Here is a 21406-nt window from a genome sequence, read left to right on the forward strand (position 1 = left end):
CTTCCACTTGGTCTCTTTTCTTCCAGTTTAATCTCGTGTATCCTCCTGGGTATCCTCTTCTCCTCCATGCTCTTAATGTGTCCGTACAATCTCAGCCTTGATTTCTCTGTTTCTTCCTGTAATGATTCCACTTCATTAACTCTCTGATCCTCTCCTTTCTTAACATGTCTATCTTAGTCACTTCAGTACAGTTTCTCAAGAATTTCATCTCACTAGCTTGTACTTTGCTTTTCTCTCTTCCTTTCATAACCCAGGTTTCTGATGCATGTGCCAGGATCAGGACATAGTATGACCGGTATATAACCTTTTTCTAATTTGGGGCACATCCTTGCTCTATGTCAGGCTTCTGACACTCTTCCAAAATGTTTCTGCTTTTCTCCCCCACTCATTTGTTTCTCTGTCATTTTCTCCATCTTCCTGTATCAGGCTTCCTAGGTACTTGAAACTCTCCACTCTCCTCAATCATTCCCCACCAATTGTTATTCCAGTTGCTCCTCTCTCCTTCTTTCTTGTTGTGATAATCATCTCATTCTTACTTATACTAAATTTCATCCTATATTCTTGTACTGTTCATTCCCATATGTCGAACTGCTCTTGTATTTCCTCCTCCTTAACCCCCAAATCATCAGATCATCTGCAAACACCACAGCTTTCATCTTCCTTTCACCAATTACTTGTGCTACTGTACTCATTATATCATCCAACACTACAGTGAGGAGTAAAAGTGAAAGTGCACTTCCCTGCCTCAAGCCATTCCCCTGTTCAGTCCAAGCTGATCTCTCTCCTACCACTTTCACACAGCTCACACTTGCATGGTACATTTCCCTTATCCTCCAAATAATCTGTTTTGCTACTCTTCTGTTCTCCAGGGCTTTCCACACTTTGCTTCGATGTACACTATCATACTCTTTTTCAATGTCCAGGAAGATCATTAGTAGATCTATTCCCCGTCCATAGTGCTGTTCCTGCAGTTGTCTTAACAGCAAAAATTAGATCCACCATGAACCTTCCTGTTCTGAAGCCATGTTGCTCTTCTCTCATTCTTCCTTCTAATTTTGCCTGAATTCGTGCTTCCAAAATTTTCTCAAAAATCTTTGCACAATGACTCATCAGTGTTATCCCCCAATAGTTCTTGCACTCTTTTCTATTTCCCTTCTTAAAGATCAGGAAAATTATTCTCTTCTTCCAGTCTTCTGGAATCATCTTCTGTCTCCACACAATTTTCATTACTTGATATAGCCATTGTATCCCCACCTCTCCTGCTGCTCTCACCATCTCTACGCTTAGCTCATCCAGACCTGGTGACTTCCCTCCCTTCATCTTGCCCAATGTCTCTTCCACTTCACCCCATGTAAGGTCTTTTTCTATTTGCTGTTCCTCCTCTTTTTTCTCCTTGGCTTGTTCCTCCTCATCCAGGTATCCATTCGGGTTCAGGATTTCTTGAAAATACTCCTTCCACATATCTTGAGTTCCTCCATACTCTCTACCTATTGACCACTTTTGTTCACCATTCGAGCATAATCTGTCATACCATTCTTCCTCTTACTTTTAATCATCCCATATAACACCTTTTTTGAACCTTCACTATTTTCCTCCGTCATTCTGGTCCACTGTTCCATCCACATTCTTCTTTCCTCTGCCACTACTCTTTTTGCTTCTTTCTTTCTTGCCTGATGCTCTTCTTTTGTTTCTACTGTCCTCTTCTGGAACCATACCCTAAAGGCTCTATTCTTTTTCTGTACTATATCCTTTGTTTTATCATTCCACCTGGTGTTTCTTTCCATCTATTTTTTGTTGCTTGTCCTCCCACATATTGCTTCCACCGCACTTACTAATGTTCCCTTGAATCAACTCCATTTCTCTTCTACCATTTGTGGTTCATCCTTTGGGATGCTTTCCTTGACTACTTGTAGATACTGTAGCCTGCTTTCTTCCTCCTTCAACTTCCATACCCTTATACATCTTTCCTGGTTTTCTGTCCATTTATTATCCTTAGTCCCTCTCAGGTTCATTACCAGCAAACGGTGGTTGCTATCCAAGGCCTCTGATGGTATTACCTTAATGTCAGTGATGTCCCTATTCATCTCACTATTGTACAGGAAGTAGTCAATTATTGACTTTCTCTTTAAGCCTTGACTGTACCAGCTAATCTTGTGGCTCTCTCTTTTCCTGAACCGAGAGTTCCCAACCAGCAAATCATTCCTTTGACTTAACTCCAACAGTCTTTTACCTTCCTTATTTTGGTACCCCAACTCTCTGGTCCAAGCACACTTTTGCTGCCTTGTCTTTCTCTTCCAATGTGTGTGTTTAAATCTCCCATTACTATTATATTCTTCCTTCCCATCTGTTTCTGCATTTCCTCTTCAAACTCTTGCTTCTCCTCAGAAGTGCAACCTACTTGCAGTGCATACACTTGTATTGCCTCTATGGTTGTCCCCTTGAGTGATATTTTGGTCTTCATCATCCCATCACTTATTATCTTCACTTCCTCTTTTAATCCACCTCTTACTACTATTCCAACTCCATTTCTCCTTCCCTCCTCATTTCCACTCCAGTACAGTCAGTAGCCTTTCCTCAGTTCTCTCCTTCCTTCTCCTTTCCATCTCGTTTCAGCTAACCCCAATAGGTCTAACTTCCTTCTTTCCATCGTGTCTACCATATCCTCCACCTTTCCAATCAGTGTTTGTATATCTAATGTTCCAAATCTTAGTCCTTGTTTATAGCCAGTTTGTTGTTGATTAAATCCGTCCTTTCCAGGGCCCGTTCTATTTTTGAAAACAGAAATCATAATCCACTACTCGCTTGCTGGTCCTATTGTAGCATCACCAGAGCCCTGTTAGCTGTCACTTTTCAGAGTTCCTGTAGGACCTTCACAGCTACCGTAGTGGTCCCAGGGTACACACAGTCCCCACTGTACCTTGCTCCTACAGGCAATCCCCTACTTCATGCTGTTGCTTATCTCCCGTGACTTGGTCAAGGGATTGGACTTGTGTACGTATAAATGTACATATAAATGTCTTAATCGTGGTACAGAGCCCCCAGTTATCATGGACCCTCTCTACTACCCTGAAAAAGTTATCTCCATAAGGACATAAGCTAATGGCTGTAATTTACTTTGAAGAGCTGGCCATGATGTCTCCTTTGTTGATACTGCTCAGTACCCTTTGTCCATGTGGCCTCATTGTCTAAGTAATGATTCTTTTTCTGCTCTGGGTGCAAGAAAAAGTGCAGGTTTTCGATTATCACTGGACTAACCAAATCATGAATCAGGTTTCCACAGTTTGTTTAAAAAAAGACACATATTTATTACCAGAACTTGAAAACTACACTTGATTATGGCCAAAAGTCAAGTGGTCGAAGTCACACTGCACACCAAAGATCACAGTCATAACTACAAAGAACATACCATTTCAATATCGATTATTGATTGCAACAACTATCCTAAGATCATATTTAGCAAATGATTTTTAACACAGCTTTAATTAGTGTATAATATAACAAAATGAAGTCTAGTTGTCAGTTCCATTACCACACCTGTTAGCGGTTGAGGGAACTTTGATCGCAAAACAGTAAATCATCATGTTATATACCTCAAGTGACAGTATCGTGATGCCATTTTTCAATGGGATAATGCTTGTCCACAAATGGCACATATCTCTTATGAGTTGTCTGTATGATATTGAGGTACTCCCATGGCCAACAAAATCCCCAGGTCTGCCCCTTGTAGACCATCTGTGGGATGAGCTTGTATCTCAACTCTGTCTCATTGTCAATATAAAGGATATCAAGGACCAATTATAACTGTTGTTGGTCATCTTGGCTCAGGAGACACACAACGGCATTATGACACCCTTCATAATCAAATCATTTGTGATTTATTTTCATAATTGATTGTCAGTTAATTGAAGCAAAGTCAGTCATGGTGCCTAACAAAAGACTTTTTGAACTCAAGCTAAATTGATATTACATATATTCTTTTTTTATATAGATAATACATATTTATAATGACAGAATAACATTTCTCATTACTTGCTGATTCCATAGATACTACAGAGTCCTTCTGAAATCATGCTTTAGGATTCCTGTAAGAAATCCATATTTCGAACATTGAAACCAGTAAAACTGATCAGCCCATAATTTACTTCAATGAACTGAGGACCTATAACAACTGAAGGTCATAATATGATAATAGGTTCCATGTGGAAAATGCCCATTTGGCTGATTCCAAACTGTGTCCTGCAGTAAAGAAAGTTGTTATGATGCAATATTGAAAATCAGTTGAATGAAAAGTAATGTTCGTTGAGCTAATACTAGAGAACAAAAGATTTTTTACACATGCAACTGTAACCCAGTTTCATCAGGTGAATTGATCTCTATAAAATATTAATCATACTTTTAAATTTTCTGTACCTTTCGAAATATTACACACTTGGAAAATCGAAGACCAGTTTTGGAATCAACACAAAAATTCGTTTGAGAGAAAAGATTTTACACATCATTACAGAGTTGTTTGTTTTGCTAAAATGGCAGAACAAGTTGTGGAAGAAATTGTTGACTCTAATATGGTTGCTACCACATCAATAGACAGTGCAACTAATTTAATACACAAAGGAAAAGCTCATTTATGTCAAAACTAATATTAATTAAAATAGTGCTCATCATCAAGCAGTTTTATTCTACTGTGAAATACATATTCATGTTTAATTTTTCTAACCTCACATCCTTTAAACTAGAGGCATATCTACACTTGTGCTCATAAATTAAGGATAATGCTGATACATGGTGAAACAACACTCTGGTGGGTGGTTTGTGGGTTTAAATCACCTCGGGGTATGACCATGCAGTGCATTTGACCTGCAGTTGTTGCAACGTGGCGCTGGCAGCAGTCCACTCCAAGCTAGGTGAGAGGATTGGTCATGATGTTGTTATGGTGGGATTCTCCCTCTTGTGGCAGCATGCTTCCCCACTGCCACCCCTCTTATGTCATCCACTGTCCTACCTCCAACTGCAGAATAGAGTGCCAGTGGGGCTAGCTCCCGCACCTCCCACTGAGGAGCCTGTAGAATTTGAACCAATGCCCAGTCCTCACCCCTGCCCCTGTCAGTAGACTAACTGTTGCCACACCCTTTGCAATCTGCTGCCCCTCTGGCAGAGCAACCTTCACCAGCAGTGTCTCCTTTGGGCAGCGACACACTGCCAGGGAATCTTGTGCCCTCTTCAGTTCTGCGACAGAGGTCACAGCTAAACTGGATCATTTTCAGTCCTATGTGGCCTTTAAGGGGAGGGGTATTTAGTATCCCTGCCAGCAGACATCAAGTTGGACACAGAGAAGTTGGAATGGGTATCAGATCAGGATAGTACACAACATTTTCACAGAGGGCACATGCATGGGCAGAGGCACTGATCCAAGTATTTATCTGCAAAATGGCAATAGGCCTTGTTAGGCAGTTCTAACACTGAGTTCAACTACTACAGACCTAGCTTTCACTTCATGCCACACTGTTATGTGTACTCAGTTCTCAGCCACTCGAACGTGTCACATGTGTTGTGTTTTCCTCTGTTGGCTTGACTAGTTGCATTTGTATTGACACTAAAGAAACTGCCTACACCATGCTTGTTCATCCTCTGCTAGAGTACTACTGTGGAGTATGGGATCCATACCAGATAGGATTGACAGAGCACTTCCAAAAAGTTCAAAGAAGGGCAGCTCATTTGTATCACAGGTATGATACATGAGTTGAGGTGGCCATCATTAAAACAAAGTGTTTTTCATTGCAACAATATCTTTTCACGAAATTTCAACCTCCAACTTTTTCTTCTATATGCAAAATATTTTATCGACATTCATGTACATAGGGAAAATGATCATGGTAATAAAATAAGAGAACTCAGATCTTACACATAAAAATTTAAGTGTTCATTTTTGCTGTACACATATTGAGAGTGAAATGTTAGAGAAATTGAGTGAAAGTGGTTCAGTGAACCCTCTGCAAGCCACTTAAGTGTGAATTTTAGAGTAGTCTTGTAGATATAGACACTGATGGTTCATAATGTTGTCACGCGATTGAGGTACTAAAGTACAAATACATAGTTCAGACTTATCATTGCACAAAAGAACTCTGTTTACAAAATAAATGTTGTAATATGAATACATGGTTCTGACTTATCAATATTAACCCAACACAAGTGAACTATTGCACAAAACTTCTGGAATGAACTGTGGCCAGTTTAATTTCACCACAAATCATTCATAAAATCCAGAGGATTGATTTATGGCATAATAGAATGAGAGCTCAGAATGTAATCATTTATTGACCAAGTTTAGAAAATGCCACACAGTACATACATCAAAGCCATAGGGGAGCAATATCATACTGAAAAGTGGACTCATACTTCCAAGTTCTATGTAAATTAGACTCAATATTGTAATCACTGAAATAACATTGCTTATCTCTCAACCCAGGAAATTTCATTTCATTTCTTCCTCTCCTTCTGGATGTTTCACTTTTCTTTCTTTTCAGGCAGCTTATAACTCAAGGATGTCCTCACTACTGGGCCACCAACATTGTATCTAATCTAACGTAGTCAAAATTGACGCTCTTATACTATGTGATAAACTTTTGTATCCTGTCACACACAAGCCCGTCACCTTAAACTGGAACTAGTGTGTGTTTGCCATATATATGTCTTCACAACTAAGAAAATGTTAATTAGAGAGAAATTTACTCCAGTGCAAGGAACACAGAAGAATAAGAATCAGGTGCAGGGTAAAATCAATAATGGATAGCCATACTCCTCCCAGAACAATGGGTGCAATAAGTGTTCCATGTACTAAGGTGTTTGTAAATGACGTCGTTGTCATCAGTACGCCACATTCAGTGAGCATCCTGTATCACTTGCTCTGAATAATCAATCCCAATTTCTGTAGTGCAGTATTCACTGTTTCATGTCTTGACTGGAATCAATGTGCAGCTTCCCATTTGTGTTCCAAACCTTTGATTAGATCCATTTCCATAACAGCCATATACTTCATTGGGCTCTTGCATGGAAATACACTCCACCACTGATGCATTGTTATCTGCTTGGCTTCATGAGAGTATTTCACTATCAGTGAGGATTCCAGCCAAGAAGTTGTCACAATTGTTTGGTATCACTGCAGAAATGTCATATTTGTTCCTCTACATTTGATTTTGATTTTGATTCTCAAATTCTTTGGTGTTATTATGGTACATATTTTATAAATAAAATGACAAGAGTTCCCAGAGAACTTTTTATGCAGCAAGATTCTGGATATCTGTATGAAATAGTTGCTGGGATCCACAATCATACAGTAACAATTATCCAGAATGCAGAATAGTGTCTTCCTGTTAAAGTCATAACTGATTATAGATAGCTGCTTGCTTCACTCTTCATCATAGATGAAAAGGTGACCTATGAAAATTTGTCTTTGTCACCAACAAGCTGTCAGCTTGTCCATGATATCTGACCTGTATTGTTAATTGAAATCAGAGCTAGGTTTTTTCCTCACAAAATTTTATCACAGTCCTCACTGCACTGTTTGACAGAATAGACTGTCATTTTCAGCCATGATAATAGTGGCAATGTAAGAACTTAAGATGTTTGTACACAATAACCAAAACCTGGATGCTCTTTCTACATCTACATCTGTATCTGCAGATCACTGTCTGATGCATGGAACAGTGTACCTTAATGACTGCTGACATTTCCCTTTCCTGTTCCACTCACAAATGGAGCAAGGAATAAACGCTTAGCTGTATGCTTCTGTACAAGCCCTGATTTCTTTTATCTTGTTTTTGTGGTCCTTACACAAGATGTATGTTAGTGGTCTTAGGAATGTGCTGCAGTCTTTCACAAATTTTAGTTCCCATATTTTTCCAGTAGTGTTTCCCGTAATAAAGAGTACCTTTTGCCTCAGGTATTCCCATTTGTGTTCATGTAGCATCTCCATAATACTGGTAACAAACCTAGAGCAAGCCTCTGAATTCCTTCTGTATCTGCCTTTAATCTGATAAGGTGAGGATCCCAAACACTCGAGCAGTGCTCAAGAATGGGTTGCACGAGTGTACAGTATGTGCTCTTTCTCTCTCTTATGGATGAGCTATGTTTTCACAGAATTCCCCCAGTAAATCAAAGTCAACCATTCACCCTCCCTACAACTGACCTTCATATTCAGTCCATTTTCATCACCTTCTGACATTAACCCTAGGGGTTTGATCAACATTACTGCATCAACTAATACTGTATTTGAATGTTATAGTATTGTTTTCCTCCTCATCTGCCTTAGTCTATATTTTTGCTCATTAAGAACAAACTGTCATTCATCACACCAAATAAAAATTCTCTTTGGATTGTCCTGTTCCTCCTATAATCCTTTAAAGATAACACTGTACATACATTACTGCATAATCAGCAAAAAGTTAGATTGCTGCTCTTCCTATCTCTCAGATCAGGTATGTATATAGAGAACAAGAGTGGTCCCCTTCATCCTTCTCTGGGGAACTCATGACAGCACCTTTGTCTCCACCATCCAGGACAGCATACATTGTTCTACTACTTAAAAATTCTTCAAGTCACTCACATATCTGAGAATATAATCTTTAAGCTCTGACATATGTTAACAGCCTGCAATGTGGCACTATGTCAAACACTTTCTGGAAATCTAAGGATATGGAATCTGACTGTTACCCTTCATCCATTGTTCACAGGATAACTGCAAGAGAAGGAGAAGCTTAATTTTTTTCAGGACCAGTGCTTTCTAAATCCATTTTGATTTGTGGCTAGATGCTTTTCTGTCTTGAGGAAATTTATTATATACGCCAAGAAATTCTTGCAGCAAACCAGTGTTTGATGTTAAGGATATTGGTCAGTAATTTTATGGGTCTGTTCTTTTACTCTTCTTATATGTGGAAGTCAGCTGCACTTTCTTCCACTCAGTTGAGACTTCCAACTGGTGAGAGATTCTCAAGAACTGCAAGCTAAGTATGGAGCCAATAGAGAAGAGTACTCACTGTAAAACCATATTTGGGTCCCATCTAGACCTGGTGACTTATTCATTTTCAATTCTTTCAGCTGCTTTTGAATGGCAAGGATACCTATTTTTATGTCTGCCATATGGGAACCCGTGTAGTGTTGAAATGATGGTATGTCAGTATGATCCTCCTTTGTGAATGATTTTATAACAGGAATTCATCTTTCATTATGAATGGTCTGTGATATTTTGTCAGCTTGGGAAACCAGCTTTCTGGATAACCATCCTTTTGATTCATATTTATAATTTTATCATTTTGAAAATGTTATGCAATATTATGTTTTCTTAGTGTATTTCTAACTTGTAGAATTTTGGGTGTTTGCCTGTGTCACATTGTAAGTCCTCCGTGATATTTTGATGAACAGACTCACTGCCATCATCAAGTGGTTCTTCATGAATACTGCTTGGCTCAGATCGGTGTCCTATATATGTTGGCCATTCCCCCCTCTGTCACTCAACTCCTTCACTATATATGCAGCTGTTGCTTGCGGTGGGTGGTGGCATTGGTGGTAATGCCCAGCTGCAAACTGCAGTAGTCAGGCTCTGTGCCTTTGCCATCGGGTGCAGACTGCACAATATGACAATGCTGTGTTTTTTTTAAATTGGTACAATGAAGGGTTCCACAACTGATGCAGTTGTAGTAACTATTCTTGTTAATTAGACAGTATTGGACTCTAAATTCAGTGCCCTCTTTAATCATACCTTCCCAAAAGGATGGAAATTATTATGAACAGACAGACAGCATCACCATGGGTATCCTCTGCCACAATCCTCTGCCACTGATGGTGGCAGATTTGTTCATCAAAAAGTTTGAGAAGGCCCTAGAACAAAGCAACCAAAACCAACCTGTTTCTGCCATTAAGTTGGTGACATGTTTGTCATTTGGTAGCATGGATGGGCCAGCTTGGTTGATTTGGTCAATCAGCTCAGCTCGCTTCACCTCAACATAAAGTTTTCTATCGAGGTGCAACAGAATGGCATCCTCCCATTTCTTGATGTACTGGTGAATTGGAAACCAGCGGTAAATCTGAGACACAATTTGTACAGAAAGCTTACACACAAAGGTCTGTATCTACATGTCTTCAGCAGTCACCACAACTTACAGCTTGAAGAAATTTTATGCACACTTGTTCAAAAGGCCTGATCCGTCAATGACCAAGACAGCCTTCCAATTGAGCTGTAGCACCTTGAGGCAACATTCCACAGGAATGGGCACAACAGGCAGCATATAAGGCGTGTGTTGAGACAGGTTGCACCTAGACTACAGCAGTAAGAAAGAGAGAGCACAAATCTCTAACACACATCCTATTTGTCCAGATAAGTTAGCAGACCCTTGGAGTGAGATAATCTCAAATGTTATTTCGCTCACTTTGAAAGACCTGGATACTACTAGGTTCACTAAAGTATCATGTACACCTTTGTAAACCATGGGTCCACCAAATCCCCTGCCAAAGCAGCAAGACTTCCATTTGGGAAACTGTATGCACAAAAGAAAAAAGGTTCTGTGAACATATATCATACTGAATTATGCCAGACTACCAAATCAGCAATGTCTGACTGTAGTACAAAAACTGGACAACTAGAGATTACAATAAAACCAAGGTACTTAGACTGTATTCTTTTGGGATTGTATTACTAAAGAGATAATTAAAATTAGGTTTCAAGATGATTTAATTGACAAACATAGTGATCTACAACTTAGTTAGGCATTGAACCTTGCATGAGCCAAGAAAAAGCAAAGAGTTCACCTGCAGTGTGGTCTATGTTTGATAGTAATAGTGAGGAGATGAAAACAGTAGTTTGCAGCCAGGCAGTACCAATCCTACTACTGTCACTGCACCCTGTGATGACTGCATAAATAGCAAAAAGAGTGAAGTGATAGTAAGAGTAATGGCCGAAGTATATAGGATGCCGATCCAAGAGAGCAGCAATCAGTAAACATGTAGCCTAGTGTGTTTGTGTTTCTGTGTGTATGTGAGAGAGAGTAAGAGAGAGAGAGAGAGAGAGAGAGAGAGAGAGAGAGAGAGAGAGAGAGTTTGTGTTTGAATTCATAATATATCTGCATCTTTCTTATAGAATTGTACGGCTTATAACAGTAATTTGTTTGATAACAAAACCTGGTTTTCAGCTCTCAAGATCATGATCATATGTTTTGAGAGTGAGTTAGTGACAGATTGGATAAGAATAGCACGTACTATCAGAGAGATTGGACAGAACAATGAAGGAGGACTAATATTTTGGAACTTCCTTGATTTTGTTGTTACCCAGAGAACACCATTATTCATCCTCCTGCTGCCATTCTTGCATCAAAAGGTTAGTTTCATTGCTATAATTTTCCTCATATTTTACTGTATCAAATATCATAATATCATTTATAGTAATCATCCTGTTTCTATACAGTTATGCATAAAATTAAACTGAACAAAAAATTTTCACGTTACTTGTTACCATTTAAATAAAACAACATGCAAGGATCATAAAAGTAAGGTTGTAATTGGTTGAGTCTTCAGTGTTTTGTGTATTGAAATTCAGTGGTTTGTTATTCCTTAAGATAGGTAATACTGATTACATGCTTAGCATTAGTCAATGCTTATTAAAGAATGTGTAATGTTAGCTAAAGCTTTGATGAATATTGGTTAATGCCCATCACTGCTTCTTATTATTCCTCATGAATTATTGGAAATCAGTTCATAACACAGTTAAGTTGTGGTAGTGATACTATGCTGTCTGTTTTACTTGTATAACCTAAAATATTTTAGTGGTTCAGTGCTGTGAATTTGCGTAACAAGCAGCAAATAGTCTTTGTGTTGACTAGTTGTCAAGATAATTCTGTCTTAAAATATTATATGTGGCATCAAAGTTTTATATAAAACTACACTTCATAATACTGCTACAAAATTGTGGAGAAATTGGTGAAGCTACTGTGACTAAGGATTCTTCCAATTCTATCTAGACATTGAAGTTGTATATCAGCATCAATAATTTCCACATAAATATGAGATAAAAATATATGTATTGAATCAATAAGACAGTGTTCTCAAAATAAATATTCTCTAAGCATCTTTATTTTTCTAAAGTATACTGTATACAGTAAGTATGGCATATGCTACATGTACAAAAGTATGACAGATACTGAATTAGTGTTTTTCTTTTACATGATGTATTGCCTATAGGACCTCATTTCATGATCTTTTGCCAATGATCATTTAGTGGTTGTTCTAATATTTCACGTGCACAAGTGGCTATAATTTTCCAAGATTCACACCCTATTACGGGTAGGTGAATCTTGGACAATGCTAGCCACTCATTCTGCTGACTTTTGACTGAAGATCTCAAGACAAGCATCAACGAGCAACATGTCAAAAAGTGGACATGATAGAGTCAAAAGTTTTATACTCATTAAAAGTACTAGTCATTCTGCATATGATTGTTAAAAATATTTATTCTGATTATATTTCAACAATTTGTCATTATCTAGTGTAATAGGATATTCAAGCCCATTCTGAAACATTAAGTCATGACATACTGGAAAATACACTCCTGGAAATTGAAATAAGAACACCGTGAATTCATTGTCCCAGGAAGGGGAAACTTTATTGACACATTCCTGGGGTCAGATACATCACATGATCACATCCCTCCAGGCACATAGACACAGGCAACAGAGCATGCACAATGTCGGCACTAGTACCGTGTATATCCACCTTTCGCAGCAATGCAGGCTGCTATTCTCCCATGGAGACGATCATAGAGATGCTGGATGTAGTCCTGTGGAATGGCTTGCCATGCCATTTCCACCTGGCGCCTCAGTTGGACCAGCGTTCGTGCTGGACGTGCAGACCGCGTGAGACGACGCTTCATCCGGTCCCAAACATGCTCAATGGGGGACAGATCCGGAGATCTTGCTGGCCAGGGTAGTTGACTTACACCTTCTAGAGCACGTTGGGTGGCACGGGATACATGCGGACGTGCATTGTCCTGTTGGAACAGCAAGTTCCCTTGCCGGTCTAGGAATGGTAGATCGATGGGTTCGATGACGGTTTGGATGTACCGTGCACTATTCAGTGTCCCCTCGACGATCACCAGTGGTGTACGGCAAGTGTAGGAGATCGCTCCCCACACCATGATGCCGGGTGTTGGCCCTGTGTGCCTCGGTCTTATGCAGTCCTGATTGTGGCGCTCACCTGCACGGCGCCAAACATGCATACGACCATCATTGGCACCAAGGCAGAAGCGACTCTCATCGCTGAAGACGACACGTCTCCATTCGTCCCTCCATTCACGCCTGTCGCGACACCACTGGAGGCGGGCTGCACGATGTTGGGGCGTGAGCGGAAGACGGCCTAACGGTGTGCAGGACCGTAGCCCAGCTTCATGGAGACGGTTGCGAATGGTCCTCGCCGATACCCCAGGAGCAACAGTGTCCCTAATTTGCTGGGAAGTGGCGGTGCGGTCCCCTACGGCACTGCGTAGGATCCTACGGTCTTGGCGTGCATCCGTGCGTCGCTGCGGTCCGGTCCCAGGTCGACGGGCACGTGCACCTTCCGCCGACCACTGGCAACAACATCGATGTACTGTGGAGACCTCACGCCCCACGTGTTGAGCAATTCGGCGGTACGTCCACCCGGCCTCCCGCATGCCCACTATACGCCCTCGCTCAAAGTCCGTCAACTGCACATACGGTTCACGTCCACGCTGTCGCGGCATGCTACCAGTGTTAAAGACTGCGATGGAGCTCTGTATGCCACGGCAAACTGGCTGACACTGACGGCGGCGGTGCACAAATGCTGCGCAGCTAGCGCCATTCGACGGCCAACACCGCGGTTCCTGGTGTGTCCGCTGTGCCATGCGTGTGATCATTGCTTGTACAGCCCTCTCGCAGTGTCCGGAGCAAGTATGGTGGGTCTGACACACCGGTGTCAATGTGTTCTTTTTTCCATTTCCAGGAGTGTAGTTCTCAGCAGTCTGAATCCAAATATGTTTTATCCAAGCTTTCACACACATGTGAGCACAAACTATGTGGCAAGCTCAATAACAACAATTCACATAAAAATAAAATGTAATATCCAGTATACCCCAGAGTGAATCACTTGTACAGCCGATGTGGACTACTAAACATTAAACCTTGAATTCATTATATTCGATACATGACCTATTAAAGTAGGAGAGTTCAAAATTTATAATATAATATTCTTGTAGAACTAGTAATCAGTTCCAAGAGTATATCTGTGTTAATAAAATCTTCTTGGTTTTCAAGCAGAACATTTCAGCTCGAAAACCAAGAATATTTTTTTCAGGCATGCCACCATGACAGACTCCAAGTACAATATATTATCATAACTACTTGGTGAATATGTTAAGGTAATGCAAACTGATGGATCAATATCCCTGTAATAGATCTAGATGCAAGACCTTCCCCATACATCCTCCCACCACCACCTACTCCGGTCTGGTGACAAACATCAGTGCAAAAAAAAAGGCAGGCCTACCAGTGAAACCAATCATGTGATCTACAAGCTAAGCTGCAACCACTGTGCTGCATTCTATGTGGGCTTGACAACAAACAAGCTGTCTGTCTGCATGAATGGCCACCAACAAACTGTGGCCAAAAAACAACTGGACTACCCTGTTGCCAAGCATGCCACCCAACGTGATGTTCTTCATGTCAGTGACTGCTTCTCAGTCTGTGCTGTTTGCATCCTTCCCACCATCACCAGCTTTTCTGAATTGTGCAGGTGGGAACTCTCCCTGCAGTATATCCTATGTTCCTGTAGTCCTTCTGACCTCAACCTTAGTTAGTCATTTTCAGTGCCCATCTAGACCCTTCCCTGTTCCCATACCAGCACTATGCAGCCATCTATTCCATCAACACACTCGGTGCTTTTACTTCTTTGCTTTCCTACTACCCCTCTCCCTCGCCCTCCATTTAACCTCAAGATTCCCCCTAGCTACCCTACCCTCTCTTCACCTTGTTCTTGCACGATCCCCCAGCAGCATTTACCATCTCCCACCCTCACTGCTAGCCCTCCTGCTCCCCACCCCAGCCTCTTCCTTACCCCCACCCGGTTGCCTCTCCCACCATGTGCTGCTGTTTGTAGTCTGGCTTCAGCTGCCAGAGACTGTGGCCATGTGTGTGTGAGTAGCATTTGCATGTGTGTGTGTGTGTGTGTGTGTGTGTGTGTGTGTGTGTGTGTGTGTGTGGTCTATTTTTAACAAAAGCCTCATTTGCTAAAAGCTTATATTGTGACAGTTGTTCTGTTGTACCCATCTGCGACTCAGCATCTTTGCTACATGGTGAATAGCAACTATCCTTTTCATAAAATTATTACATTTTTCCATTGTTTGATTTTGCGAACAGATGCATCTTAGTAAAGTGGCAGCTGAGAATAGAATCTGGTATTTTAAGATCTTATAATGTACTGTGCTTGACAGCCAAAAATTTATGTGGAGTATATGTAATAATTGAGGGGAGGGACCACTACTTGAGGTGATGAGCGGCAGATAGTTTCATAAAAAGGCAGTAGTAACTGATATGCTTTCTCCAGAATAGAAACGAAGAGCACACATCTGTACATCTGAAGAAAATGCAGCCTTAGAAGTGGATCCCAAGTTAGGCAAGCATAGGGAATGAAATTAGCTGTGTTCTTTAAGAAGAACACTTCCTAGTATTTGCCTTCAGTGAGCTAGGAAAACATAAAACTAGATTTTAGTGAAAATAGTATGCCCATATCACTGTATTGTACCCATGTGTATCAGATGATGGAATTTTGCTGAAAATGGTTACAGAAACAAAGGTTTCATCAAATAGTATCTTTTGTGGAAAATATGTCATTTTTAAAATAACCGAACATGCTTAAGAATCTTTATACAAAATATGTTATTACAAAGGTGAACATAAAAAAATTCTCCAAAATATTTTGTAACAAAGGTGAATCAATTCAAATTATCTTTGGGAAATAATTGCAAATAATGGCTGAAGAAGGAAGGAAATGCAAGTTGGGAAAAGCCTAAGGTATCATAAAGAATGTACAAACTTAATAAAGATTGTCTAACAATGTTGCATTAAAGTGCTACAATAATGCAACCAGAATGCATATTTGCAAGTGAAAGTAAAATTATACGGAATTGTTAGCTCAGAGACCCCCAGCCATCTAACTCATAGGTTTCCTTTCCTAGTGCACAATGACATATTTTCTTCCCAATATTTGAGTGTAGCTGACTGTGATGAGTGCTTGTAGAGTTGAGTGTCATGTTTGTGTTGATCATACTGAGAGAGAGAAGCAGAGGGTGAAATCAGTCCCATTACATAGACTATTCTTTTTAAATAGCATCAAGGGGACCACCAGGCTGATTGGCACCATCCAATAGACAAGTCACTATCAATATTACATTTGTCCTCACTCTATGAGACAATCTCAAGAGGTTTGCAATTTAATCCAAGATATTGACATGAAGTCCAGTGATCAGGAACTACATGGTACCACCCCTCTTTTGCATAACCAGCCCAATACTACTGATAAAAATTTCTTCCAGGATTCAAACCAGCTGTCTCTGACTCATCACTGGTGTATAAGCAGATGACCACACTGAAATAAGAAAAATAAAATACTGTTTTCCATTCATTTTGTTCTTTTACGTAATAAAAACTAAACTAAACTCTGCCTGAACTGGCTACGTAAGCTCAGTGGTACTGACCGGCTGCCATGTCATCCTCAGCCCACAGGCGTCACTGGATGTGGATATGGACGGGTATGTGGTCAGCACACCACTCTCCCAGCCATGTGGCAGTTTACAAGACCAGAACCACTGCTTCTCAATCAAGTATCTCCTCAGTTTGTCTCACAAGGGCTGAATGCACCCCATTTGCCAACAGCACTCAGTAGACCAGGTGGTCACCCATCCAAGTGCTAGCACAGCCTGACAGCACTTAACATCAGTGATCTGATGGGAACCAGTGTTAGCACTGCAACAAGCCTGTTGGCCTCAATATGCCATCGATTTAATACTATCTTTTACTTTTAATTGCACTTCAGTCTCCTTATCCTGTAGTACAAGAATTTCTCAAACAGTATTTTTCTTAAATAATATCACTCAATTTTTGAGGTCCTACTGGCACACAAGAGCTACAGTTTCAAAATTTTGTATAGTCTTATATTTATTGGACTTGTGGTATGTATGGATTTTCTTTCATATTTGGTAGTTTTATGTCATGAGGTTTTCTCATGTACAGAGGTACAGTGGATGGGATGGGAGGTGGAGGGGTGAAATCCCCTGCAGATAATGGTTGTAACTCAAACATAACCTTCAGTGCAGAGAAATGTCATTTTGTGAAGAAATTGGTGGAAAGCCCCATTTCACATTTTTTTACTACACAGTGTCAATATATCACTGAAAATAGTCATAATCATTAAATATTTAAATATATGTATTCCAAACTATTTAATATAGAATGACCACATAACACACATTGAAGAAAGTGCAAGTGGCAGACTAAAATTTATAGAAATGATTCCAACGAAATGTAATGCATTTCAACATGAGAGAGTTCACAAATCTCTCTTCTGAATAATGTATTGATTCATGAGTATTTTCTATCACTATGGAATTTCTACTGTATAGGTTTGATATATGAAACAGAGAATAGTCAAAGAACAACTGCATGTTTCATCATTGATATGTTCAAAAATTCTGGAACATCACTGAGAAACTACATGAGAGGAGTTAGATGGACTTACTATTAAAATTCTAAAAATGCACATTCTATTAAGAGTTAGGTAGTGTATTACCCCCCACTTTACATATCTCACAAAATTACAGTGATGACAATATTATAAAGGAATAGATTGCTACTCACCACAGGACGGAGATGTTGAGTGGCAGACAGGCACAGCAAAAAGACTGCTAAGAAAGTAAGCTTTTGGCCAAAAGGCCTTCTTCTAAAATAGACAAAACACACACACACACACACACACACACACACACACACACATTGATGCAAACACAACTCACATACACACGACTACACGGCCAGAGACAGTGGTCACTTGTGTGTGTGTGTGTGTGTGTGTGTGTGTGTGTGTGTGTGTGTGTGTGTGTGTGTGTGTGTGTGTTTTGTCTATTTGAGAAGAAGAGCTATTGGCTGAAAGCTTACTTGCTTAGCAGTATTTTTGTTCTGCCTGTCTGCGACTCAACATCTCCCCTACATGGTGAACAGCAATCTGTTCCTTTCATAATATTGCCATTATTCCATCCTGGATTTTCCATTGTCTGAAATTACTATGATACTGATAGAGAAATTCAGGCTTAGTAACCTTCCAAACTACTTATGTGCATGTGTGTCCTGGTGACACTGCTGTTACAGCACACAAATTTATTAGCACTTGTAGAACTCTTAATAACACAATATTTATTTACAAGACACCCATTGTTGAGAAGCAAGTCATTCAGTCTTATAAATTGCAGTCAAAATCACTGTTTCATAAAAACACGGTTCATAAACCATTAAACAAATTGTTTGGAAGCAGTTCTAGTCAGTATGGCATAAAAGATTTCAGGACACAATGCGGTTGTCAAGGATAACTTCTCCCAGTGTAGAAAACAATCTTACCAGAATTTTTGCCTTCAAAATTAATCAACACAAGGTGAGTTGTGTCTTCATTATGGCAAAGAAGTTCTCACTCTTTAGTTCCATGAAGTGTTGTTAAACAAACAAATGGAAGTGCCAAATCAAGGGTGCCTCTTGTGGCTGGCCCACAAGTAGGTGACTGTCTTATTCACTACATCTATACAAAAGCTTTCCACCAATTATTCTTTCAGCAAATCATCTACAAATGGACTAGGTGTGGGAAAAATGATATTGGCATAAGTGCCCTCCAGCATACACTTTGAGGTTACACGTGAGTTATAAATATAAATCTAGAACCTTATTCTTAAGATTTCGCAATTTTTTCTTCTTCTTCTTTATCACCCATTTCCAGGTTCCCAGATAGGCTTGTGAATCAAAGACCTCCATTTTTGTCTGTTTCTCCACCACTCTTCTCTTTGTTTAAGTACAGCTTCTGGATTTCCTCCCCTCATTCCTGTGGATTCCTTATTGTATCTGCCCTGCTCTTTCTAGATCTCCCATGTGGTCTCTTTCCTGTTAATCTTCCCATAAAAGCTTTGTCTTTTTGTACTCTCTCCTGTCCCATTCTCACATTTATACCACTTTAGGTTTGTTGTTTCTGTCTTGTCCTGAAGTGGCTTTTTTTTTTTCTTTTTTGTGCATTTGACACTTCAGAATTTTGTCTCTGCTACCTGCCTTTGTCTCTCATCCTTTTGTGTTACAGTCCATATACCACATTCATATCCTAGGAATGGTTCATGATATGTTGAACATAGAACTTTTTTTACATTCCTTTGGGATTTCTCTGTTTCACAGAATAAACCATTCAGATAGAAGCTGTTTGCTTGTTGTGTTCTTGTATCAAATTTCGTTGGCTATTTTACTATCATTTGTGATCACATTTCGTATGCACTTTAAACTTTTGACCACTTCCAAAATTTCCCATTCAGTGTCATCTGAACCCTTCCTTCCTTATGTCCATCCCTTTGTCAGAACTTCTGTTTTGCTCTTCTCTGTGTTTACTCTCTGTAGATTTTTCTATCTCATGGTTCCATACATGTACTTGCCTTTGCATGTTTTTCCTCACCCAACATTACTATGTCATCTGCAAAAAAACATAGCTTTTGTTGAATTCTTTCTTAATTTCTGTTGAATATTTTTATCAGTTTTCTCCATGGTTATGATGAATAATATGGAACAGCGCGATTCCCTGTCATAGACCCATTTCAGCTTTAATCATTTTTTGTGTTCTATAGTGGCATTTACTCTACTAACACACATTTTGTACAGAGCTGTCTGCCATGTAAATATGTGAAAAAATTTAAATACTTTATAGATATAAGGCCCAAATAAGAAATGTGTATGTATAAATTTATTTGTGATATGAATATAATAGAGGGAAACATTTCACGTGGGAAAAATATATCTAAAAACAAAGATGATGTGACTTACCAAAAGAAAGCGCTGGCAGGTCGATAGACACACAAACAAACACAAACATACACACAAAATTCTAGCTTTCGCAACAAATGGTTGCTTCATCAGGAAAGAGGGAAGGAGAGGGAAAGACGAAAAGATGGTGCGAGTGTATACCCGTCCTTTTTTCCCCCTAAGGTAAGTCTTTCCGCTCCCGGGATTGGAATGACTCCTTACCCTCTCCCTTAAAACCCACATCCTTTTGTCTTTCCCTCTCCTTCCCTCTTTCCTGATGAAGCAACCGTTGGTTGCAAAAGCTAGAATTTTGTGTGTATGTTTGTGTTTGTTTGTGTGTCTATCGACGTGCCAGCGCTTTCGTTTGGTAAGTCACATCATCTTTGTTTTTAGATATATTAATTTATTTGTGTATTCTATGAATGTGTGACCAAACAAAAGTGCTGGCAGGTCGATAGACACACATACATACATACAAAATTCAAGCTTTTGCAACCAACGGTTGCTTCATCAGGAATGAGGGAAGGAGAGGGAAAGATGAAAAGGGGTTTTAAGGGAGAGGGTAAGGAGTCATTCCAATCCCGGGAGCGGAAAGACTTACCTTAGGTGTGGTGAACTTAGGTTGGTAGACAACGATGTGCACAAAGGTTAGGTGGTTGTGTTGCTGCCAAAACACATTAAAGGGTGGAGAAATTCGGGAAAATTTCGAAAAAACTGCGTGTAAATGTATTAAAAGGAGTGGTTCTGTGGTGGCAGATTATGAAAATGAGGCTAACAATTGTCTGTCGAAGAAATAATGACATTAAAATCTGTGGGAAGCAGCTAAAAATGATCAGTGATGTGGGAAAAACGGAAAGGGAAATAAAGCAAAAGTTATTAGAACTAGCTGAATAGGTTGTTTAATAGGTGAAAGGAACTGTTTGTGAACTGAAACGGTGGATTTTATAGCAGCGGTAGTGTTGAAAGTGGAAAAAAAAATTTTTTTTTTGGTAATGGTTTGGAAGTGGGTTACGTATTATTGAGTATATATAGGTGAGATAAAATTGTATAGTAGATTACGGTAAAAATGAGAAGGTGAATACAAAGTGAAACTAGTGGCAAAAACAGAAAAGAAAAGATTTCGAAATGCAACAGTGACAATAACAAACGTAATTGTTGGTTTCAAATTAATGATATGGATATAATAGAGGGAAACATTCCACGTGGGAAAAATATATCTAAAAACAAAGATGATGTGACTTACCAAACGAAAGCGCTGGCAGGTTGATAGACACACAAACATACACACAAAATTCAAGCTTTCGCAACCAACGGTTGCTTCA

At 39.7% G+C, this 21406-nt stretch overlaps 1 protein-coding gene and 1 long non-coding RNA gene across 2 annotated transcripts in view; one reads left to right on the forward strand and one right to left on the reverse strand.

Moving 5' to 3' along the window:
- Window positions 1–21406, forward strand: part of LOC126092046 (protein unc-80 homolog) — a 1190994-nt gene that overhangs the window by 1099494 nt on the left and 70094 nt on the right. The window contains exon 60 of the mRNA XM_049907452.1: window positions 11178–11362. Coding sequence (XP_049763409.1) covers window positions 11178–11362 — 185 coding nt within the window. The remainder of the gene's footprint in view (window positions 1–11177; window positions 11363–21406) is intronic.
- LOC126092048 (uncharacterized) overlaps window positions 1–21406 on the reverse strand; it is a 124475-nt gene that overhangs the window by 18537 nt on the left and 84532 nt on the right. The gene's annotated exons all lie outside the window — the stretch shown is intronic.

Source organism: Schistocerca cancellata, chromosome 7, assembly GCF_023864275.1.
Source record: "Schistocerca cancellata isolate TAMUIC-IGC-003103 chromosome 7, iqSchCanc2.1, whole genome shotgun sequence".
In the NCBI taxonomy this organism is placed as follows: domain Eukaryota; kingdom Metazoa; phylum Arthropoda; class Insecta; order Orthoptera; family Acrididae; genus Schistocerca; species Schistocerca cancellata.